The sequence below is a fragment of the Galeopterus variegatus genome, unplaced genomic scaffold, assembly GCF_000696425.1.
Source record: "Galeopterus variegatus unplaced genomic scaffold, G_variegatus-3.0.2 Scaffold27, whole genome shotgun sequence".
Taxonomy (NCBI): domain Eukaryota; kingdom Metazoa; phylum Chordata; class Mammalia; order Dermoptera; family Cynocephalidae; genus Galeopterus; species Galeopterus variegatus.
The window spans coordinates 1,052,616-1,074,115 of NW_007726138.1; the positions used below are offsets into that span (position 1 = coordinate 1,052,616).

The 21,500-nt window shown below is 36.7% G+C and overlaps 1 protein-coding gene across 3 annotated transcripts in view; it reads right to left on the minus strand.

Annotated features, from left to right (window-relative positions):
* DOCK4 (dedicator of cytokinesis 4) overlaps positions 1-21,500 on the minus strand; it is a 444,210-nt gene that overhangs the window by 241,462 nt on the left and 181,248 nt on the right. For all 3 annotated transcript variants that reach the window (XM_008569607.1, XM_008569604.1, XM_008569598.1), the window contains exons 2-4: positions 7,708-7,791; positions 5,031-5,071; positions 2,924-2,979 (exon numbers count right to left, since the gene is read on the minus strand). In XM_008569607.1, the coding sequence (XP_008567829.1) occupies positions 2,924-2,979; positions 5,031-5,071; positions 7,708-7,791 (181 nt within the window). The remainder of the gene's footprint in view (positions 1-2,923; positions 2,980-5,030; positions 5,072-7,707; positions 7,792-21,500) is intronic.

Below are 21,500 nucleotides of genomic sequence, written 5' to 3' on the forward strand. Positions count from 1 at the left end.
AAAGAATGCTGCCAGCTATTCTGATGGGGATTATTTTCTTTATTTCAGTATATTTTTCTCAAGGACAACATCTAACATGCAGAAGGTAACAGCACATTAAACACTGAACCAGGTTGTCTAGATGATCAAGGTAAAATTACTTCTTAGCATGAGGCTTATAACTGCTCCACAATTCCTTTTTGATGTTATGTCCAAAATGTGTATAATTGCTTTTTGTAAAGTCTTCTTAATAGCAAGTATAGAAACTAAAATCTTGCCTTGATTTTTTCGCTAATGGAACTTCATCTCCTCATTTCACACTGCTGCTAAAATACCTGCCCTGTGAATATTTTCCTTCTTTCTAGAGCTTAAACACAGCTAAAAATGTAAAACTGGGATTTAAAATGACAAATAAAAGTAAATAGTAATATATGAACCGTGACAGATACAGAACTTTTATTAAGTCTACACATGACATTTTCAAATGGTAGCACATTTATTTTGCTTTTGAAGCAGCTATTGCAATTTAAATGATGAATATTTGGAGATGGAGATTATAAAATGATCTTCTACAACGTCCAGAAGGAAACAATGAATTTCCAGGAAAACTTGACATCCTACTTAACATTTAAAAAGTGACATGACCTCAGCAGGAATTAAATAATATAGAAGTGGCCTCACTGTTCACAACTATAATTTAATTTAAGGACCTCCCCAACCAATTCTACATTGCTCTGAAAACCCAGGAAAGAAATTAAAGGCAATTCGGTCTGTGGGAAGTTGATTTGAGCATTGTCCAACCAAAATGTAAATTAAGCACAAAATTGCCATTTTAGGCAAGGCAGCTGTTTCTTATCAATTACACCAAAACCAAAATCAGTGTTCAAATAGTCTATCACAAGTAGCTGCCCCTGAAAATATTTTGTTCAGTTATTCTGGGAAGTATTTTTCAGTCATTTCATCCCAGTGGGCCATCAGGCTGCAAATCCACTTAAAATAAGACAGGTTATGTCAAAATCTCAAAGATCCTCTCTGGGAAAGTAATCACCTGGCAATACGTGCCCTTCAATGTTTTTAAGGCCAAAGTTTTTCTTCCAGTAACAGTCTCAGAACCTAGAGTCTGAATCAATTCCAATAACTCTTTTTTAGAAAATCAAGTCTGGTTCTACCCCAGAGCTCTTCAGCTATGCAATGTCCATCACTCCCGGTGTCGTTGGGGGAGAAACCATAAGCAAGTCTTAAACTTGCACAAAGTCTGAGACACCTTAACCCACATTTAAACTTCCTTGGGGCTCATGAACCAGTTACTAACTAGGATCAAAAAAAAAAGAAGGTACTTATGTCTCACCCCAACTCACTCTAAGTCAAGTGACCCTTGACACCACCTTTGCTAGCACAGCCTTCATAGCCTTCTCTCTTTTCTTTTCCATGGTCAGAGGGTAGAATGGGGGCTGGGGTCCTTTGGTCTGTGCAGTTGAGGGGGGGTCAGGGTTGAACTTGGGGCAAAGGCAGCAAAGAAGATTGACTGCATGGATCTTGCCTAGGTGGACACTTTAAAGGACAGGGGTAGACCGTGGAGTTTTCATGTTGCCAAGCCCAGATCACTAAGACAGAAAGATCAGAACAAAAGGTAAGCATGTGGCTATAGTGTTTTCTGAAGTGGTCTCTGGTTTACTTGAGGGGGGCTGGATGGTGTCAAACCTAGCCGGTAGGTAAACTCAGAAAGGACTGAAAACTCTGCTTGAAACTTCTCAGGAATGACAGCTGCAAAATATTTCTGAAGGACACATTTATTAAAAGATTAGTAGTGGTAATGGTAATTATGCTTCTAATCTACTATTTCAAATAATTACTACTAACTACTACTACAAATATTGCTTAAAGTAGCTGACATATATAAGACATATAATGGTCTCCTAGATTCTTTAAGTTTTATCCATATAGGGAACACTCAAAGTATTTATACCATAGGCTCTTAGCCTCTCACAGAAGTTCTTTCATTGAACTAAAATTTAATACCATAACTTTATACAAGGCAGATGTAAGAATCACCTATTTGAGTATCATCCTCAAAATTTTTTTTGGTAAAACTAAGTTTGAAGACACCATTTATTATGCTATAAGAACTCAAATAATAAATTGCTATTGACTGCTATTTGAAGAAAAATACAATTTTTATGGCTGAATCTGTATTCTTTTGTTATAAAATGAAAATTATGCAATGATCCAATGAATAGTCCTTGCGATATTGGCACCAAATGTTTGTGTCCAAATTTATGGCCCCCTTATAATGAATGATCTACTCATGTTAACTATATAGATAGGCAAGTTTTACTATTTTAGTCTGCAATAATCTTATTTGAATTATGTTATCCTGACAGCTACTTCAAATTCTCCTGGAAATAGACTGGGAAAAATTTTTAATAATATAAGAAATCCTATGTGATCAATGAGTTTAATCGAAGTATCATATAAATGAAATGCTCTAAAGTAGAATAATGGCTTTGTGAAGTGGTCACATAGAATATAACATTATGCTCACTTAGACAAAGACAGACTTGGCTTCTTACGAGTATAATCAGCGGTGAATCTAGGAAGTTCCTGGGTTTTGAGACAACATGACTCATTATTTAATGGGTCTGATTACCATGCTTCCCTATGTAGCAGGAAACCAAAAAGAACCAATTCCTGCTCAAGATTAGGCTGACTCCATGATTTGTGGACAACAGCCCTCCTAGATCCTGCTATTGTCCAGCACATGTAGACGTGGTTCTTTAATTTTCTCTACTACTGCTTTAGTGCAGTATATCTTTATCAAACAACACAGACAATGAGATGATCTTCTACAGTTCATTTTTCAAGACAATTACTAAGCCTTTCAAATTCCAAAATAAGCAATGGTTCTGTGAAAATCCTCCAACTATTAATAAAACTCATTTCTTACCCTTTGTTCTTTACACAGGCATTTTTCAAGTGAACATAGCTGGAAGGAAATATACCCTGGAAGAGAGAACACAAAGGTTATGGTGCTAGCTGCCTGTTAAAGCAGGGTTGGTTTCATAAGTCATATGCATAAAAGGCATTTGCATAACCATGACAATATAAGGAACAGGAAAACACAACGTCTCTACCACATTCTATACACTAAAATCTGTTGTGGCTTAGATCCATTCCTTTCATTTTCTATTATTAACTAGTTTACAAGTTTAGATCTCTAAATAAAAAAATTAAATCTCATTCAGAAAATATATTCCTTATAAAACAGAAAATAAAAAACTTGCAGAATTCTACATAAAAACCATGTTATACTGAATAAGATTTTTAAAAAATATTACATATTTTTGAAAGTTTGTTTGTTTTGGTGGCTGTTCTTTTTCTTTTCCAAACACTCATTTTTCTATTTAAAAATGTATACTAAAATATACTACTGTGAATTTGGAGACAATTAGTTTGTTATGTATTATGGAAGATCTTTGATGACAACATAGCAGCAATTAATCACCATGCTGCCCTTCTGACAGAATAAAAAATAAACCAAAGGAGCCATGCTAGCTTAAGCATTTTGTTGTAGGGAAATGATAGGGCAAGAAAATTGTTCCTTTGTTCCAAATGGGAATCTGAAAGAAACAACAACAAAATGAGTATCAATTTTATTGTCTATTACATGGCAATATCCTCTGAAGAATTTCTGATGTACAATCAAATGACAAACTCAATTAAATATTTAAAAAAACCAAATGTCATTTGAATACATTATACCATTGCGGATCTAAGTATAAAATAAAATTTAATAAGCCAAGTCTATATATTCAACAGTACTAAATGGGTATATAGATTTTAAAAAGCCACTTTTTTCCTTCAAAATTTTAATTTACCTCAATGTATATAATAGGATTAACAAATAGTAATTGTAATTAATAGGGAAATATCAGAACTTGAGGTTTGTTAGAAGTGACAGAAGTAACAAAGATGTCATAATAGTTTTTTTCTCAAACATGCTCTAAATGAATAATTAAATCCTGAAGCTGTATTTGCATGTGCCTTACAGATGTCCAAAAACAACTTTAAATGAGGGCTAACATATTAAAAAAATTAAATTTGTATACTCTTTGTCTCTTAGGCTTTCCTCTAGAATGACCTAAAATAAATGAGGTGAAGTAATTAAACACAGAATGATCCAGAAAAAAGTAAATTTAAGCAAAAAAGACAGGCAAAAGAGTTTCGATTTTTTACATTGTATTTTGAGAGTTATAAATGATACAATTTCTTATCTACAATCCTAATAAAGCTAGAATTAAAAAATAAATATGACATGTAAGAAAATATTAGAGAATAGGAGAGGTATGGGTAAAAGCTGGGGAGATTTGAGAAAGACAGAAAAACGTATATATTAGTAAGGATTAATGTCAAAATGACAAACCGTACAAATGAAAGATAAATCAAAAATTACACTACTTCCTACTATAATTCCTGAGGACTTATGTAAATAAATAAAAAACAATGAATCTTAGTTTTTGCCTGAAATAGGGAGAAAGATAGCTTTTCTATATCATGATTTTCCTGGCTTCAGCTCCCCAAACCCAAAGGGACTTTTAACATGTCACTAAAATAAACTCGTTTCTTCACACCAAGATTTTACAAATGCTATCACAGGAAACTTAAAGGTTAAATACCTTTACTCAAGAAAATAAATAAAATTTAAAAATAAATAAATACCTCTACTCAGTATTTCTTTTAGAATGTATACTTCCCCTGCCTGGATTTTAAGTTAGCTCTCTGAGCAACTAAAACTTCAAAAAGTTTTTATTTATATATAATGAGCTTATTAAAGTCTTCTCAGTATGATTTTCAAGAGCACATAGGATTATCATTTGAGTAGCATATCTTAATGATAATCCAAGATCAAAGGAATTTCCAAAATTATAAAAATCTGTATTACCGTTTGGCATTTCAACTGAGTCCCAATTGTAATTTCAATTGTGAAATGAAATAACTTAAATAACTATCTTTTTAGAAATCCTATAACTATGGTTAGAAAAAATAATTTTTACCTTGATATTTGGGTTTTTTAAGGCAAATCCTCTGTACCAGCCTGTGGAGAAATAATCACAGTAATATTTTGATAAAGCATTGTAATATTTTAAAGATAACAAATTATAACAAAATCAGTTTTTTGTTAAAGAATGTTACCCTACATTTAAATATTCTATGTATAGACATGGTGGGTGTTGGGATTAGGCCAGACAATAGCTCAAGTGACCAGCAGTTTAAGTATTCCTTAATAAAACCATTTTAAAAATTGTATCAGAAATCTCTACGAAAAATAGAAACATGCATAATGGAAGTAAAGTCTTTGGAATCACAGCATTGGGCTGAAATTCTGGCTTTGCTACTTATTAGCTATTTAATCTTGGGCATGTTAATTGACCTCTCTGAGCACTGTTTCTCCCCATTTTATTAAAGGCCACACTATGTCTCAGTAAGATTGAACAATCTGAAAAAGATTTAATATATTTCCAAAGTCTGACTGCTTGACTACAAAGCCCAGACTCTACCACCAAATAACAGTGCCTTGCCATTATTTCCACATCCTTAAACCCACTATCTTGGGTTAGGATCACTCTCATATTGAAAGAAGAATAAAGCCAGGTCTCATTCATTACCAGAATTAACCAGCGTACTTTCATCAGCACAATGTCCAATCAACTGAGTTTACCACTATTTTTATTCTGCAGAATGCCTATTATTTAATCCCCAAGCAACTCTGAATCAATTTTATAGCACTATCCTTAAGGGGAAACAATGTCTTCTTATAGTTTAAAACAAATGCACTGTGTGTGTGTGTGTGTGTGTGTGTGTGTGTATATGAATATATATGATTAATATATAGCCCCATTTAAAAGTATTGTTTTCAGACTATTTTTTTTTTTTCAAGTGTAAAAACCATTTTGCTTATCAGTAAGAAATGATTTTACGATGGGGCCAGCTGCTTAGCTCAGTTGGCTAGAATGCAGCCTTACAACACCAATATCATGGAATAGGATCCCCGTACTGGACAACCGCCAAGAAAAGAATTATTTTACTATGTAATAAAAGCCTTAATTGAATTTTTTTATTGAAACACATTGATTATACATATTTGTGGGGTACAGAGTTGAATTTCAATTTCAATACATGTATACAATGTGTGATAATCAAATTGGGGTAATTAGCATATTCATCATTACAAAACTTCATCTTTCCATTATGAGGAAGACATTCAATCTCCTCTCTTTTAGCCATTTGATAATATACAGTAAATTATTGTTAATTACAGATGCCTAGCTCGACTGCACACCAACAGAATTTGTTTTTCCTATCTAGCTGTTTTGTACCCATTAACCAACCTAATTGAATTTTTAAAAGCAAATGTTTGTGCTTTGTATTTAAACAGTTTTGATCCTCATAATACCTTTTCTTAAAAGGATATATTGTAAAATATCATACTTAAAGTTTTAAAATCAGTCTGAAAAAAAGCAGAATGAATTGAAAATCAGAATCTCTATCTCAGAGTTTATTAGATCCCATAAACACAGACCCAAGAAATACATCTGTTCATAAATAATTATTCTAACAGAAAACAAAACTTCTTGAGAATTGCAGAAATGTCAGAGAGTTGTCTCTGTCCAATCACACCATGCAGAAAACTTTTAGATTAAAAATGGCTCCCATTAGATATAGGGCCCAATTTCATGCACCAATTCAAGATAAATTTTATATTTATCTGTATACAAAGCAGAAAGACAAAACACATCTGGTAATGACATAGGAAACCTTATTATATTTTTAAATATGTCAATTACAGTAAACAGAATAAACATCCACGTATCAGCATCAATTAATGCCAGGCTCTAACTAAAGGTAGTAGTTCTGTTCGGGAGAACACAATTTAATCTATAAAGAGCCTTAACATGATAGAATATTATCATGTAAATTCCCTTTAGGAGGAAAATGGATATTTTTGTATATACTGACTAATATTTTGTATATTGTGGTTAAAATGATTAAAATTTGAAATGTAGTCATTTTATTAACAATAAAAAAGGAGTACTCATTTCATCTGGGATCTTTTTAAAAACTATAGTTTAAGGGTATCTCATGGAACAGAAATGGAAACATCTGAGAACATAGTAGGTACCTTTAATGAGTTACCTGCTATATAAATTAATACTAATTATACAAGGTCATATAATGTATTCCACTAACATTTCAAATGCATTGAGTAATTTTAAAAGCTGCAGGACTAGAACAGAACTAGCCTGGGCAGGAGCCCTCCCTGAGACATCTGGTTACTCAGCCTCGGGTAAGCCATTTCTGCTGTGGACCTCTGTTTCTTCCTGTCCTGAGGGGATCTACTGGACTCTTGAGATTCTGAAAAAAGCCTGCTAGTTTGTCACTGAGTCATGAACTCCCACAAATATACAGTAGCTTCAATTGCTTTCTATGTTGGCATCTAGTGACTATAAGAAAATAATATTAGGAAAAAATACAATGAGCTTAAAAAATACCAAATGATGTTTTCCCATTAGCCAAACATTGAATATACAAGAAATGAGTTTTGTCAAAAATGGTTTGCTATGACCAATGGAAGAGTCCCACAGATTAGTAGATGTATGGACAGTATTAGTAAACTTTATAAACAGTACTATGTTGAGGAAGTTGTCAAGTGATCACCACTAGGCCACTCACCATCACACTTTTCCAGGATCTGAACTGTGTCCCCAATTTCCAATGACAGGCCATATGGGATGGTTCCTCGAAAACTGGCAATAACTGTAAGAAATGATATAGAATAAATGAAGACCATCATGTCAGTTACGGCCAGTTATACTGCTTATTATTAAGTGTTACCGACTAGGAAAAATGAATGTGAATAGCAGTGCACTTTGATAGCTAGAACTTGCTATCATTTTAATTTTATATAGTTTTTAAGAAAATTGTTAAGTCTATATATTTTCCCAACTTCTTGGTCAAGTAAGTATTACAAATAGGTATTTCAATGACATGGAATTATTAAAATAGTATACCACATATCAAAAGTATCACCCAATATTATATGTAAGCAAAGGTATTGTCTGAGGAGCTCCATAAGAGACTGCGTGTCCCCCTTGTTCACTGCTGTATTAACTCCTCGTCCAGATGCCCGGCCCACAGTAGTTAAAAAATATGTGTTCAATAATAAATAAAGAAAATATTTCTAACTCATTATTAAGCTTGGTTTACCTTTTTGCTGTATTGTTTGAAGCAGATTTCTTTTCCCTAGACAGTAAGCTTCTCAAGAGAAGGGATCGCATTTATATGTTCACAATCATGCCCCCAGGGCCTAGCACAGTATGTTGCATAAAAGGAGTCTTTTTGTGTAGTAATCACTGGTGACATTTTATTTAATAATGACTGGACCCTCCCATAGGACTAAATACACAGCCACCACGACAATTCCCATATGCCTTAGCGCTCTCTCATACCATTTGTAAAGAGGGGGAGGGGATGTGTGTGTGACCATTAATTGTAGATTAATGGTTTAGATTAATTGGTTTCTAAAACAGTTCACAGAGTGAGGTAGGACTAATACATAATAACTACAGAGAGAAAGCGTGCATAGATTAGTCATCCTGGGAAACTCCAGGAATTATAGAGAAAATGAAGCTCAATGATTCTCTCCTGGAATCTGACACGTGAGTCATAAAGGAGGCAAGGATGGAGAAATAAAGAAATTGCCATGTCAACATGCAAAAACAGAATGACATCTCCTAGGAAACACACTGAAATCAACTCACAATTCACATCAAAAGAAAATGATTTTTAAAAGGCCAAAATTTTGGAAGTAAATTTTATAATTTTGTTTCACATAGTGAGGTTTAGATACAACACCAGTCCCCCAATAAGTTATTGCTATTGTTGGGAATGTATTTTAAAAGCCTGAAGGAACATATGAATCTGTCAAAAGTTGAAACATGCCAGTAACTAATGGGCTTTTAGAGAAGTCTCAAGCCCTTTAATGATCTGAAAACAAAATTAATGGTAGAAATCAAAACACAGGACAGAAAACACAACCAAAACTACATGAGATGAATGAAAATATTTAAACCAATTTGGACCATTTTAGACAAGCACTAATTTATGATGTCATTTTCTTTTTTTTTTTTTTTTTTTCCTTTTTGTCTTTTTCCGTGTCCGGCAACGGATCGCAACCCTCAGTGTCGCCCCCGTACCGGACCGGGACCAGCAACGGGATCGCAACCCTCGGTGTCGCTCCCGCGCCTCGCTCAGCCAGTGAGCGGGAACCGGTCTGCATGTGGGATCCGAACCCTCGGCGGGAGCGCCGCCACGCTTCCCAAGTGGCGCACTATAGCAGTGCACCACCGGGCCGGCCCTATGATGTCATTTTCTAACTGTAACCATAAATACCATATGGCCTCATATTGATGTTGCAAGAAGACGTTTGCTCCAAAAATAATCAAGCATCTATATACCTCAACAGATTACTTCATTTAACTTTCTGAGACCTCTTCTTATGAGAGATCAGCAACTGAACAGACAGTAGATTGATTACAATTTAAAAGACTTCAAAACAAGCTTACAGCCAGAATTGTCTTTCTATACTCACATAGTTGCCTTAACTTCTCATAGCCCAGGTCATTCACCAGAGCACATTACTGATGCTTCTCTTAGAGCTCTAAGTTCTACATACAGCTCTTACCACTCATGAACGCCCTCAACCCCAAGGCTGCCACGAACACCTCCCCCAGTGCTGGCTGCTCCCGCCTTCCCCTCCTCACCTTCTTGAACCCAGCAGTACCACTCATGGATTTCATTTTTTCACCTTCCCTTCATGCCCAGCCATACAATCCAGCCTTCACTGTGTCCCGAAACTGTTCTACTAAGGTCTCCAGTCCCCCTCACTGTGGCCACATTCAAATAGCCTTTCAGAAGTCCATCCTTTCTAGACCTTCTTTCTTAGCCCTGCCCTGATATTTTGATGTTATCTAGGGTTCCATCTTTAAGACACTGAAGTATAAAGGCTGACGTGTAGGAAAACAGCATTAAGCTTGGCATCATGAGACATGGGTCTGAACCCTGATCTTGCCACTTATTAGCTGTGTGACCTTGGTCAAAATACCAACTTCTCAGACTCTCCATATAGTTATTATTATTTAATATAGTAAGTTATTTCACATAGGTACCTTAGTCCTCACTACCTTTTGCAGTACCTTTATGATTACCCTATTTGCCCAATGATCTCAGACTGTATGCGGAGATGATTTTCCCTGGCATATTCCAGTCATTTAATAAATACTTTGGTTGTTCAAACTATACTTTTTCTCTTCTATCCACACACATTTTCCCTAATGGAGAAAGTTCCAAGACTTCCAGAATCACCTGTTGACACATGACTTTCCAACTCTCTCTCCAGTCCTGATCTGTGCCCTGAGCTCCTGACACGAACCTCCAAGTTGTGTATTTCTATTTAGATGTCTAAGCACCCGAGCTTAGAATTCACCCACATAGGCTGCTTGAAAAAGAAATAATATGAAGGTGCCTCAAGAAGTTTGTAAGAATTGAAAGATAATATGAATCTTTCCATGAACTTTTTGAAGTGCCCTTGTCCATGGTTATGATGAAGACAAACTGTCATCCCAATTTTAAATAGCTCCTATGAAAGAATGAGTTTTCACAGGTAACAGAGTTTGGTTCTTAGAATTTTTAGCATCCTCTTAAAATAGTATTCCCAATAATAAAGGAACCTGACTGTTTAAGACCAGAACATTTAACAGTAATGGCCATGCCTTTATTCATTTACTCAGTGATTATTTACTGAGCTCAGACTGTGTCAGGCTCCGTGATAAATCAGGTGTACAATTAGGAGCTAAAATCAATACAGTCCTTATATCCATGGAACTTACAATCTATTGCAGGAGCTACCATTCAAAAATATGCATAAATAAGGGTTTGGGGGATATGAATCAAGAAAGGCTACCCTGAGGAAGTGCCACTGAATTGACATCTGAAGGATGAATATGGGTTAATTCGATAAGGAGAGATTCCTGTGTGGGCCTTGCAAAGGGCCAATTCCTGTGTGGGAGGGAATATTGCAAGGAAGATTATTGACAGAAGGTCATTGTGACTGGAGGACAGAGTAGGGGCTGAGAGGAGCAGGATGAGACCTGACAGCTAGACGAGGTAAACTAAACGGCCTCTGCCACCTCAAAACTTTGAGTCTGGAAGAGGTCTTTCAGCTTAGCACTGGAACAACATAATATTTACTGAAGAATTCTGTTTCCAAGCCAGCCTAGTTTGTTCAGTCACTGCCTGTGATCAAATAGACACCTGTCCCCACCTGCAGCAGCTGTCTGATAAAGCAGAAGGGACAGCCGGCTCTCCATATCTCAAAAAGGACTCTTCACAACTGCTCTCCTTTCCCTTTCCAGGCTCATACTCCACTACGTCTCCACACACAGCCCTGTGCTCAGCCATACCAAAGTTCTCATCGAGTTCTTTCCTGCAGGCCTCAGCGCCTTTACACATATTATTCCCTTTTAGGGGAGGTTGCCTTCCCTACTCCTCCTACAATGGGAACTGCAAAGAAGCCCCAATTTAAGGCTTAATTTACTTCTAAGGTTAGGTCTTTTAGAAGAGTTCCTGATGCTAATCCCTCCCTTTCTCCATCTTTGGATCTGTATGGAATCAATTACTTCCTCATCTGTGCTCCCAGAGAACCTGAACTTTATATATCTGAGTCTTTCAACTTGAGAACTTGAGGTATTTCTCATTTATCTTTCAAGACCCAGCATGAGTGTCTGAGTGCATGAATGCAGTATGAACAAACTCATGGAATGAATTAATGAACGAAGCCACTGAGAAATGGTGCCTGGGTTTTCATTGATTCGGAAAACCTCAGGGACACTTCTTATAACTAAAAATATCTAGGCAGTAAGTATTAAACTGCAGATTATATCGGAGAGATACACTTTGCAGGATATAGTTTAAGGCATGACTGTGATCTTTACCCTCTCAATCTTTGAGTTATACAAGTAATTCCACCTTGCTGTGTACTAATGAATAGATGGACAAATGCTATGCTCAGGGAAGATATTTAGGCTTCGGGTTACAGAAGAGAAAGTTGAAATAGGAAGGCAGTTCTAGGCAAAAGAGCAAAGGATTTGAAAACACGTTTGGCTCATGTTCGTTAGTGGTAGCATATAATGCATTATAAACTAAGGAAAACTACTTTAGCAAAGCAAAGATCCAAAGACAACATATGCATTAATGAAGCCTCAATTTGCATTTCCATCAAATGGAAAAAGCACATACTGTTTTTAGATTCCATTTTGGAAGGAACTTTTCAACTAAATCTCTTTAAATTTCTCCAAGGGGTTTTGCATAAAGCAAAATTCATTTTGTCACCAGTTATTGTAAACCAGCTATCTCTTTATAAAAAGTCTGCTCGCTATATATTTTCCAGAGGCATTTTTCCCCCAATAATAATGGGGTTTACTAAACATGACTGCACACTGTCTTGATCCCTTGATTTATTTTTCTTGTTTGTTTTCTTACAAATTGAGCTCTAGTAGCTACAGAAAAGATCACAGAGAATGAACGCCTGGTAGAACTGGGAATATAAAGGTCCAGTACTATTGTTTTAGTCATAAAAGCGCTGACAGTACAATTTTAAACAGTACATAAAAACTACTGTATGGTGCTGTGTTTATCTCTACCCATTTGTTACTATGTAAAAATTTACTTGGATTAATAAACATGTATATAAACCTAGTTTATATTCAGGTCCTTAAAAAATATGTAAGCAGAAAGCACTAAACTTATAGCATAACCATCTTGAAAAGGATGTCCCAACCAGCTTCCTGTTATCACTTATGATATCGTTCCTCTATAAAATACCAGTTTAGCACCTATTGACAGTTTATTAAAAATTAAATAGCTATGAGAAACATTCTCAAATACCACTCCTAAATATTTTCTATAAGGTAAGGAAGGTATAAAGAAAATGAAATGGTGCTGTGAAATAGGGACTCATTCTTTAGTTTCAAGGATACTAGTTGCTCATGCAAAGAACAAATGTGTACTTTAAAATTTTTGTGATGATGAATTTGCTAACTACCCTGATTTGGTTGCTACGCTTTGTATACACGTACTGGAATATAACTCTGTACCCCATAAATATGTACAGTCAATACACTTCAATTTGATTTTAAAAACCCACAACTTTTTTTTTTTTCCTTTTTGTTTTTTTTACTGACCGGTAACGGGATCGCAACCCTCGGTGTCACGCCCGTACCGGGGACCGGCAACAGGATCGCAACCCTCGGTGCTGCACCTGCACCACGCTCAGCCAGTAAGCGGGAACCGGTCTCCACATGGGATCCGAACCCTTGGCAGGAGCGCCACCGTGCTCCCAAGCGGCGCACTCTCCAGTGCGCCACCGGGCCGGCCCAACCCACAACTTTTAAAGTTAGAATAGAGAACTTCAATCCAGGGTTCCATGACTTTCTAAATTGAAAATCAAAACAAATTATTAAAAACTATTACAAGTCAACCATGTAGCTCTAAGTCACAGACAAGAACATATTCTTCATCATCACTGTCAAAATAATACTTACAATGACTCCACTTGCCACAATTCAATACAAGTCCAGCAAATACTACCCTTGCCCTTTATAGACTGACAATCTAAGATGAACGGAACATAATGCAGGATTAAAAAAACAATGAAATGCTTTGTCCTCTGTGACACAAAGTAAGGAAACTCATCTCTCCATGTCAGAGTTTTGGCCTTGTCTTTCTGATAAAAGAATCTCCAGCTCATGAACAGGCTGTGGTCTAAAAGGTCACTCATGAGCTGACTGCTTACAACACAGAACATGATGCCACTGGTCCCAAGTTCTAAGGTTATCCCACAGAATCCTTTTTAATACCACAGCGAATCTGCTGGGGTTTTTGGCAACAAAAACAAGCTATGACTGCACCAGAAATGAAATATAAAATTTTATATGAGACAGTTGTAAAGTGTTGAATACTGCGGCTCAAAGCACAGTAGTGACACTTAGAAGGCACTGGTACTGTGGACATTCTGAAGGAATTCTATGTACCTCAGAGGACATTCAAAAGTGATTTTTTCCTATGACCGTGTTCATTTCACATTGGACATTTGGCTCTGGATTGTCATGTATGCATCTACATTTAGGTTTATCAGCTTTTATGAGAATGAAAGGAAAAAGGGGAGAAAGAGGTAGAATCTCTGAAGAACCTGGGTAAGATCTGGAGGAAATAGAGAAAAAGGAGGGGGAATAAAGGAGAGCTAAATTCTTTTCAGGTACTTTACTTCATGTAACAGTGAACTATGGAGGGAGAGGAAAAGGGGTCACCTCTCCCACAGGTGTACAAGATCCCCCTGTAGGGAAAGATAAAATATGGTGGGGAAACCAAGTTAATAGTCTAATCAAAGACATTCCCTATTTTATAGCTGTCTCGGACAGGGCTGGAGGGAAGACAGAATAGGAGTCATTTGGAGATTTCTATTTATACTCTCATGTTGCAAGTGCAGGATAGTGTTTCTTCTTTATCCCCTTCTGTCTTTTCCTTCCACAAGATGAAGTTAGGAGCAAGAGGGTCATTCCTAACTTCAAGGGACTCCCAGCCAGCTATCAGTGTGACAGCAGGACTAGGGGGGCAGGTGGTACAGAAAGACCCTGAAGGGCCATTCTAACTTGAGTGACGAAGGCTGTCACTAGCCTTGCATCTCAGGTCAACTTCTCCCTGCTTCCTTCCTCCCCGTCCACAGGGGTGAACCCCAAGATTACTTCCTAAGAAACACCCTGCAATCTAATCTCCATCTCAGGCTCTGCTTCCTGGGGAGCCCAGCCTGCTACAAGCTCCAAAGCTTTACCCATTCCGAATTTCCTTCTTGCCCTCTTTTTAAGGGAGAAAATAACATTATTACATTACTGTTTTGTCTTAAGGGCTTTGCTAAATTCTTTTATGTGTTGGTTCTAATCTTCTGTGATGCAGTCATTTAGATACCCATTTTAGAAAGAGAAAAAGAAAAAGAAGAAGAAACACACAGAAAAAACAATTAATAATATCAGGAGGGAATTATTCCACATTAAGATTTATTTGAAGACATTGCCACTGTGGCAGTAAATGAACCAGTTTTATTCCCCCAAAGAGTCATGAACATACTCTTCACCTTAGTTTTTAGGTTATAAACGCAAAGGCACCTTCCTAAGTAACAAGAAGAACATCTAAAGGCAAAAAAAATAAAACTTCAAACTAATTACTGCAACCATCCATTAGTATTTTTATAAAACAACTTAATATGACAGAAAAGGTTATGGTTTTGGCCAACTGCCAGCCAAGAGGAGCATCCTGGAAGAGACAGAGTTTAGACAATTATCTCAAAAGTATCCCAGCACTTAGGAAAAGGAGACAATGTTAAACAGAGAAAGAAGATCTGGGATTTGGCTCCACTATTTATGAACTATGTGGTCCTTGGTCACTCTGCTTGCTGGCCTGGGATGACACCACCTGCCTGGCCTCCCTCACAGAAATGTCATAAGGATCAAATAAATGTATGAGACCTTGATCTATAAGCCTACAAATGTAAATAAATATGGGGTATTGTTTTTTCATCATAATTGCTAACTGGAAATTTGAAGGCTACATCTGAATCCACCATAGATTCAGAAGCCAAAATAAAGCTTCCATTTATGAGTTCTAAAACTCTTTCTCTGTCTTGTTATTACAGCTTCTTGGAAATTATTAATAAGTTAAACTTAGAGTCAGGCTTAAGAAAGTCAAGAGGAAAAGAAACTTGATACTACAGCTTTTTCTGATAAAACACCCAAAAAAATCTTTGGCAGTGAGACTGAAAAGAAAAGTAATGGAGTTAAGAGGGATTTTCCTCAAAATGCTAAGGCAGAGAAAGAAAGGTAAGGAAATTCAGCTTTGAACATTCACTCTGCTGCAATAGTGTATTATTTGTCCAAGGGACGATAAGACAGCACCAGGTGGGAAAAATTACAGTACAGTCTTTGTGTCACAAAGAAAAATGAAGTTACAGAAAACAGTAATTGCTTTCCCCACATTGTAAGTGAACATTTTCTGTTAAGAAGTACAATAACATTTCCCAATGAAATATATTGTATCTACCACCAAAGATTTGGTAAAAACAAACCAAAAAAAGCCACTGCCTTTTTTCCAGTGGGAGATGGTTAATATTCAAATAATATTATTTAAGATAATTCTTTGAAATATAGGGTTAAGTTTCCTGACTTTGTTCACTTTAGTTTTTTGCTATAAGGGAATACTTTAAAAAATCTGTTATATCCTTCTGTGCATTTTATTCTGATTTCTCTAAGTACTAAATGCTCAAAATCATAAAACAGAGGACAGGTGAACTAACAAGGTACATGTGGGCCAAACTGAGCCAAACCATCTCTGCCGTCTGCACCTTGTACCACAGTGACTCAGCAGGACTGCCCAACATGGAGAGCGCCTAGCTTATTTTTGCAGCCTCTTCTAGTGTTCTGTCCAGCCTAATATTCAGTCCTGTCTCATCTCTGGTCATTCATCCACCTCACCCAAGTAGGCATTCATTTTTCTGATTTTTCCTCCATAGGCACTTCTTTTTCCAAAAGTCTTTTAATTTTGACTCCCAGTCCCAGTGTTGGCTTTTCAAGAGATCTGTTTGAATGTTAATTTACAAATTTCATAACACTCACATCTGAAGAGATCAAATTCTAAGTCCCCACTACTACTCCCCCTTCTGCTCTGATGACTAGGCTAATTTCCAATTTTGAACAAATAACAATTTGACTGGTTCTGGCCACTGACAACTAGTCAAAACCAATTTCTCAAAGGAAATGGGAAGGTGGTAAACAGTTCAATGGAGAAATGGAGGAATAAAGTCTAAAGTTCTTTTCAAATCTAGCTCCTGCACACTTTTCTAATCCTGTCCTTTACAAACCCTGTTTGACAGTCATACTGAACCTCTTGTCTATGCCTTTGCAAATGCTGCAAAAACTTTTCCCTCTACTTGGGATTCCAGCCTTCTACTGCCCTTCCTACCAAGTGTTATTCAAAACAACTCAAGCACCCTCCTCAAGGAAGGCTTGCTCCATCCCCCACTCCACCACACTCCTCGAATTTATAGCCCTCCAACACTTAACTACACTCACCACTTTTAGGTTTGGGGCTCCTCTATTTCCAACACCGAGCACAATGCACAACACCTAATGAGCACTCAGTAAATGCTGGTTGAATACATAATGGAATGAAATCACCAAGGTGTGCAGTTTACTCATTTATTCCACCGATATTTAATAGTCACCTTCTGTATGCCAGCGTTGTGTTAGGTACAGGAAATGTAATAGCGAAAATAAAACTCTGCATTTGATTCATTCAGTTCAGATATCATGAGAAAGAAGACGTTCCCATATCTTCTGGTTCCTACAAAAAACACAGTTCAGAGTGTGTAGATGGGCCACTCTTTACTCTTTCGCTGCTTGAATTCTCTCACTTGATCATTCAATTTTGTACTTCTTCTGCATGCATTTAATCCATTTTATTAATTTTTAATCAATCATCAATTTCTACTATCTGTAGAAATCTTGTTACCCCAAAAAGACTAAACACATTTTCAGGGCAAGGACTAGTACTCCATCCAGCAGAGCACCTAGAAATAAGGAACTATTAATTGTTCAGCAAATACCATTGAAGGGGACTGGAAGACACCGACCCAGCCCACACATACCACCTTAAACTGCTGATGTTCTCTGCTACCAAAAAGCATTCCCAAACCACAAGTCTCTTGTGTGCTGAGATCTACTTCTGGTCTACCTCTCCCTTCTACTCTTCTGCATTTTGTATCCCCAGTGATTTTTAAATGTATACACAAAACAGACATACTTATAGTTCTATTAATCTTGTGTAAAAAAAAAAAATCATTGGGCTTTTTACCCTTTACCTTTGAAATATTTTCAGATTTACAAGAAAGTTACAAAAATAGTATAAAAAGTTGTCATACTCCTAAGTGAGCTTTAGCAAATGTTATGGTCTTAAATATAGTACAATTACCAAAACCAAGGAGTTAATGTTGACACAATATACTCGTCTTAGGTCATTTTGTGCTGCTATGACAGGATACCACAGACTGTGTAATTTGCACACACACACACATATTTTTTCTTTTGAGTAATAAAGACGGGAAATTATTTCTCACAGTTCTGAAGGCTGGGTAGCCCAAGATCAGGGCACTGGCATCTGGTGAAGGCTTTCTTGTTGCATCCTCACGTGGTGGAAGGTAGACAGGAAGGATAGAGCAAGCTACCCAAATGATGCCTAAAACCTCTTTTAAAAGGGCCTTAATCCCAATTAAGGAGGGAGAAGCCCACAGGGCCTAATCACCTCTAAAACGCCCCACCTCAATACTATCACTTTAGCAACACCTGAATTTTGGAGGAGATTAAGTTTCAACATGGATTTTGGAGGGGATGAAAGCACTCAAACCATAGCATACATGTAGTATTAACTATTCTACAGATCATTTCAGCAATTCTACAAAATATTTCACCAATTGTCCAACTATTGTCCTTTCCCTGGTTAAGGATGCATTCCAGGATTCCACATTACATTCAGCTGCTTTAGTTCCTTAGTCTCCTCGTATATTTGACAGTTTTTCAGTCCATCTTTGTCTTTCATGACCTTCACGCTTTAAAAAATATTGGCCAGTTACTTTGCAGAATATCTCTAAATTTAGGTTTGTCTGTTTCTTTATGATTAAATGTTGAATATGCATTTTTGGCAAGAATACCACAGAAGTGATGATGTGCCCTGCTCAGTGTATCTCACCAGGAGGTATATGGTGGCAATAATTCATTACTAGTTATATTAACCTTGATCTCTTGGTTAAGGCGGTATCTGCCAGGTTTCTCCAATGTATAGCTACTATTTTTTCCTTCGTAATGAACAAGTATCTTGTGGGGAGATACTTTGAGACTATGCAAACATACTGTTTCTCATCATATTTTATGGCACCCATTGATGATTCTTGCCTGCAACCATAGCCATTTCTAACTGGTGTTTTTTCACAGGGTTATCCAGACACAGCTAGATTATTTTAATTGCAATCAAACCCTGCATTGGGTCTTTTTTGAAGTGGGCAAAATATACTGTTTAGTCTTGATTTCTTAAATATGAAGCATAAAATTATCACCACCACCATTGGTATCCTTGAGATGACCTACTCAATTTACCACGTATAACAGAATCTCAACCTCAATATTTCATGTTTCACAAAATAAAAAAAAAACCTTTTTGTCCGATTTTCAGTAATATTGCAGGGCTTCTTTAGATACTACTGTCCTAATCAAAGAATTTGTACATGTGTGTTTGTTGAAAGATAGCCTTTGAACTGTTATGGCTAACATTTTCAAGAAAAACTGGATGGGTCCTGTCATTAACTATAACCATCAGCAGGTTTGAATTAAACCCTTTATCAGTGACATATAAGAGAATCTTGGTAAAATCTTTTATTTTATGGCAGGAATCTAGCTTTCCTAATAATTTTGCACAATAACACTCATTCTTAACTAAGGTCTTACGCCTTACTGATGTTCACAGCATCAGTAAGTTGTTAATAAGTTGTTAATTCTGCTGCATACTGTATTAGAACTGATTGTTAAAATCTTAAAGTAAGACATTAACTACAAACTATAGTGAGTCTCTATTTTACAAAGGATTTACATTTCAAAATTTTATAAAGTTCGTTATTTAGAATCAATGACTGGATTCTCAAGCTTCCTCATAATAGTCAGTTAATCAGCTGAAGTAATAATTTCACATGTACTGAAAATTAGGGAATGGGAAGGAATACATAGTAGAGTAGGTATAATACGGGAGGAGTGGAGAGTCTTGATAAATGTGGAAAGAGAACGGGCATGAGCTAACTACTCCCCAGCACCATGTTTCTCAACCTGATCTCCTAGAAAACCCTGATCTCAGAAAAGGCCACCACACCTCAACTTTGCCCTGACCTGGTGATCCATTCACACTGCTCGGCGCCCCCAAGGTGAATGTACATTGCTCTTCTTTTATCACTTCCCTTTTCCCCAAGGGAACATAGTTGCATTACAAACACCAATCTCTTTCTTTTTTTTTTTTTTTTTTTTTTTTTTTTTTTTTTTTTTTTTTTTTTTTTTTTTTTAATTTTTTTTTTTTCAATATACAATGTATATGATTATTATGGCCCATCACCGACACCTCCCTCTCTCCTCCCTCTCTCCCCTCCCCCCCAAGCATGTCCTTTCCGTTTGCTTGTTGTAACAACTTCAAAAAAAAAGTATGGTTGTTATATCTTCTTCCCCACCCCCCCCGGTTTTTTTTTTGTGTGTGTGTGTGTGTGTGTGTGTATTTATTTATTTATTTTTAGCTCCCACAAATAAGTGAGAAGATGTGGTATTTCTCTTTCTGTGCCTGACTCGTTTCACTTAATATAATTCTGTCTAGGTCCATCCATGTTGTTGCAAATGGTAGTATTTCATTCGTTTTTATAGCTGAGTAGTATTCCATTGTGTAGATATACCACATTTTCCGTATCCACTCATCCGATGATGGACATTTGGGCTGATTCCAGCTCTTGGCTATTGTGAAGAGTGCTGCAATGAACATTGGGAAACAAGTATACCTTCGACTTGATGATTTCCATTCCTTTGGATATATTCCCAGGAGTGGGATAGCTGGGTCGTACGGTAGATCTATCTTCAGCTGCAAACACCAATCTCTTTCAACTCCACTCCTACCCTAATCTCCAGGGTAGGCACAGTAGCCACATAACTAGTGGGAGCTGAGGAAATAAACACCCATGTCTTTCGGGATCTGGTGGGAGCCTAGTCCAGCCATTCTTTAGACTTGCACGTGACAGCCCAGACTGGAAGGGCCTTACAGAAATAATCACATCATTGTACATACGGTACTTGTAAGCCTGGTATTCATGTGGCTTATATTATCCTCGAAATTATAGAACCCTGTTATTTCTACTTTATAAATTCTCTGTGAAGCCTTTCTGCTTCCCCTTAACGACTACGTTTAAAATGAAGAGATGTTAAGAAAGAAATGCTTCCAGTTTATCTTAGAGATTTCAATGACAATTTAAGGCAAAACTCATGAAACTATAATAGCCAAATCAGGGAACTAGGATAAAAATGAACATTGCCAATTCAGCACTTATCAATTATAAATGAATTTTTAAATCTTTCCTCAGGGTTTTTAGAGGGCACCAAGTTCCCCTGGGGATCATGCCCTCTGTTCTTCTCCTCTTCCCATTTTATAAATTAACAAAGCAGTTGCTTCCCATGCCTTTCTTCTCACTGTAAATTTCGGCTCTCTATTGATCCCAGATGTTGCCTACCATAATTAAAATCTGGAGTGCCTTTATTTGGAATGAGCCACACTACTCTAAAAAAAAATAA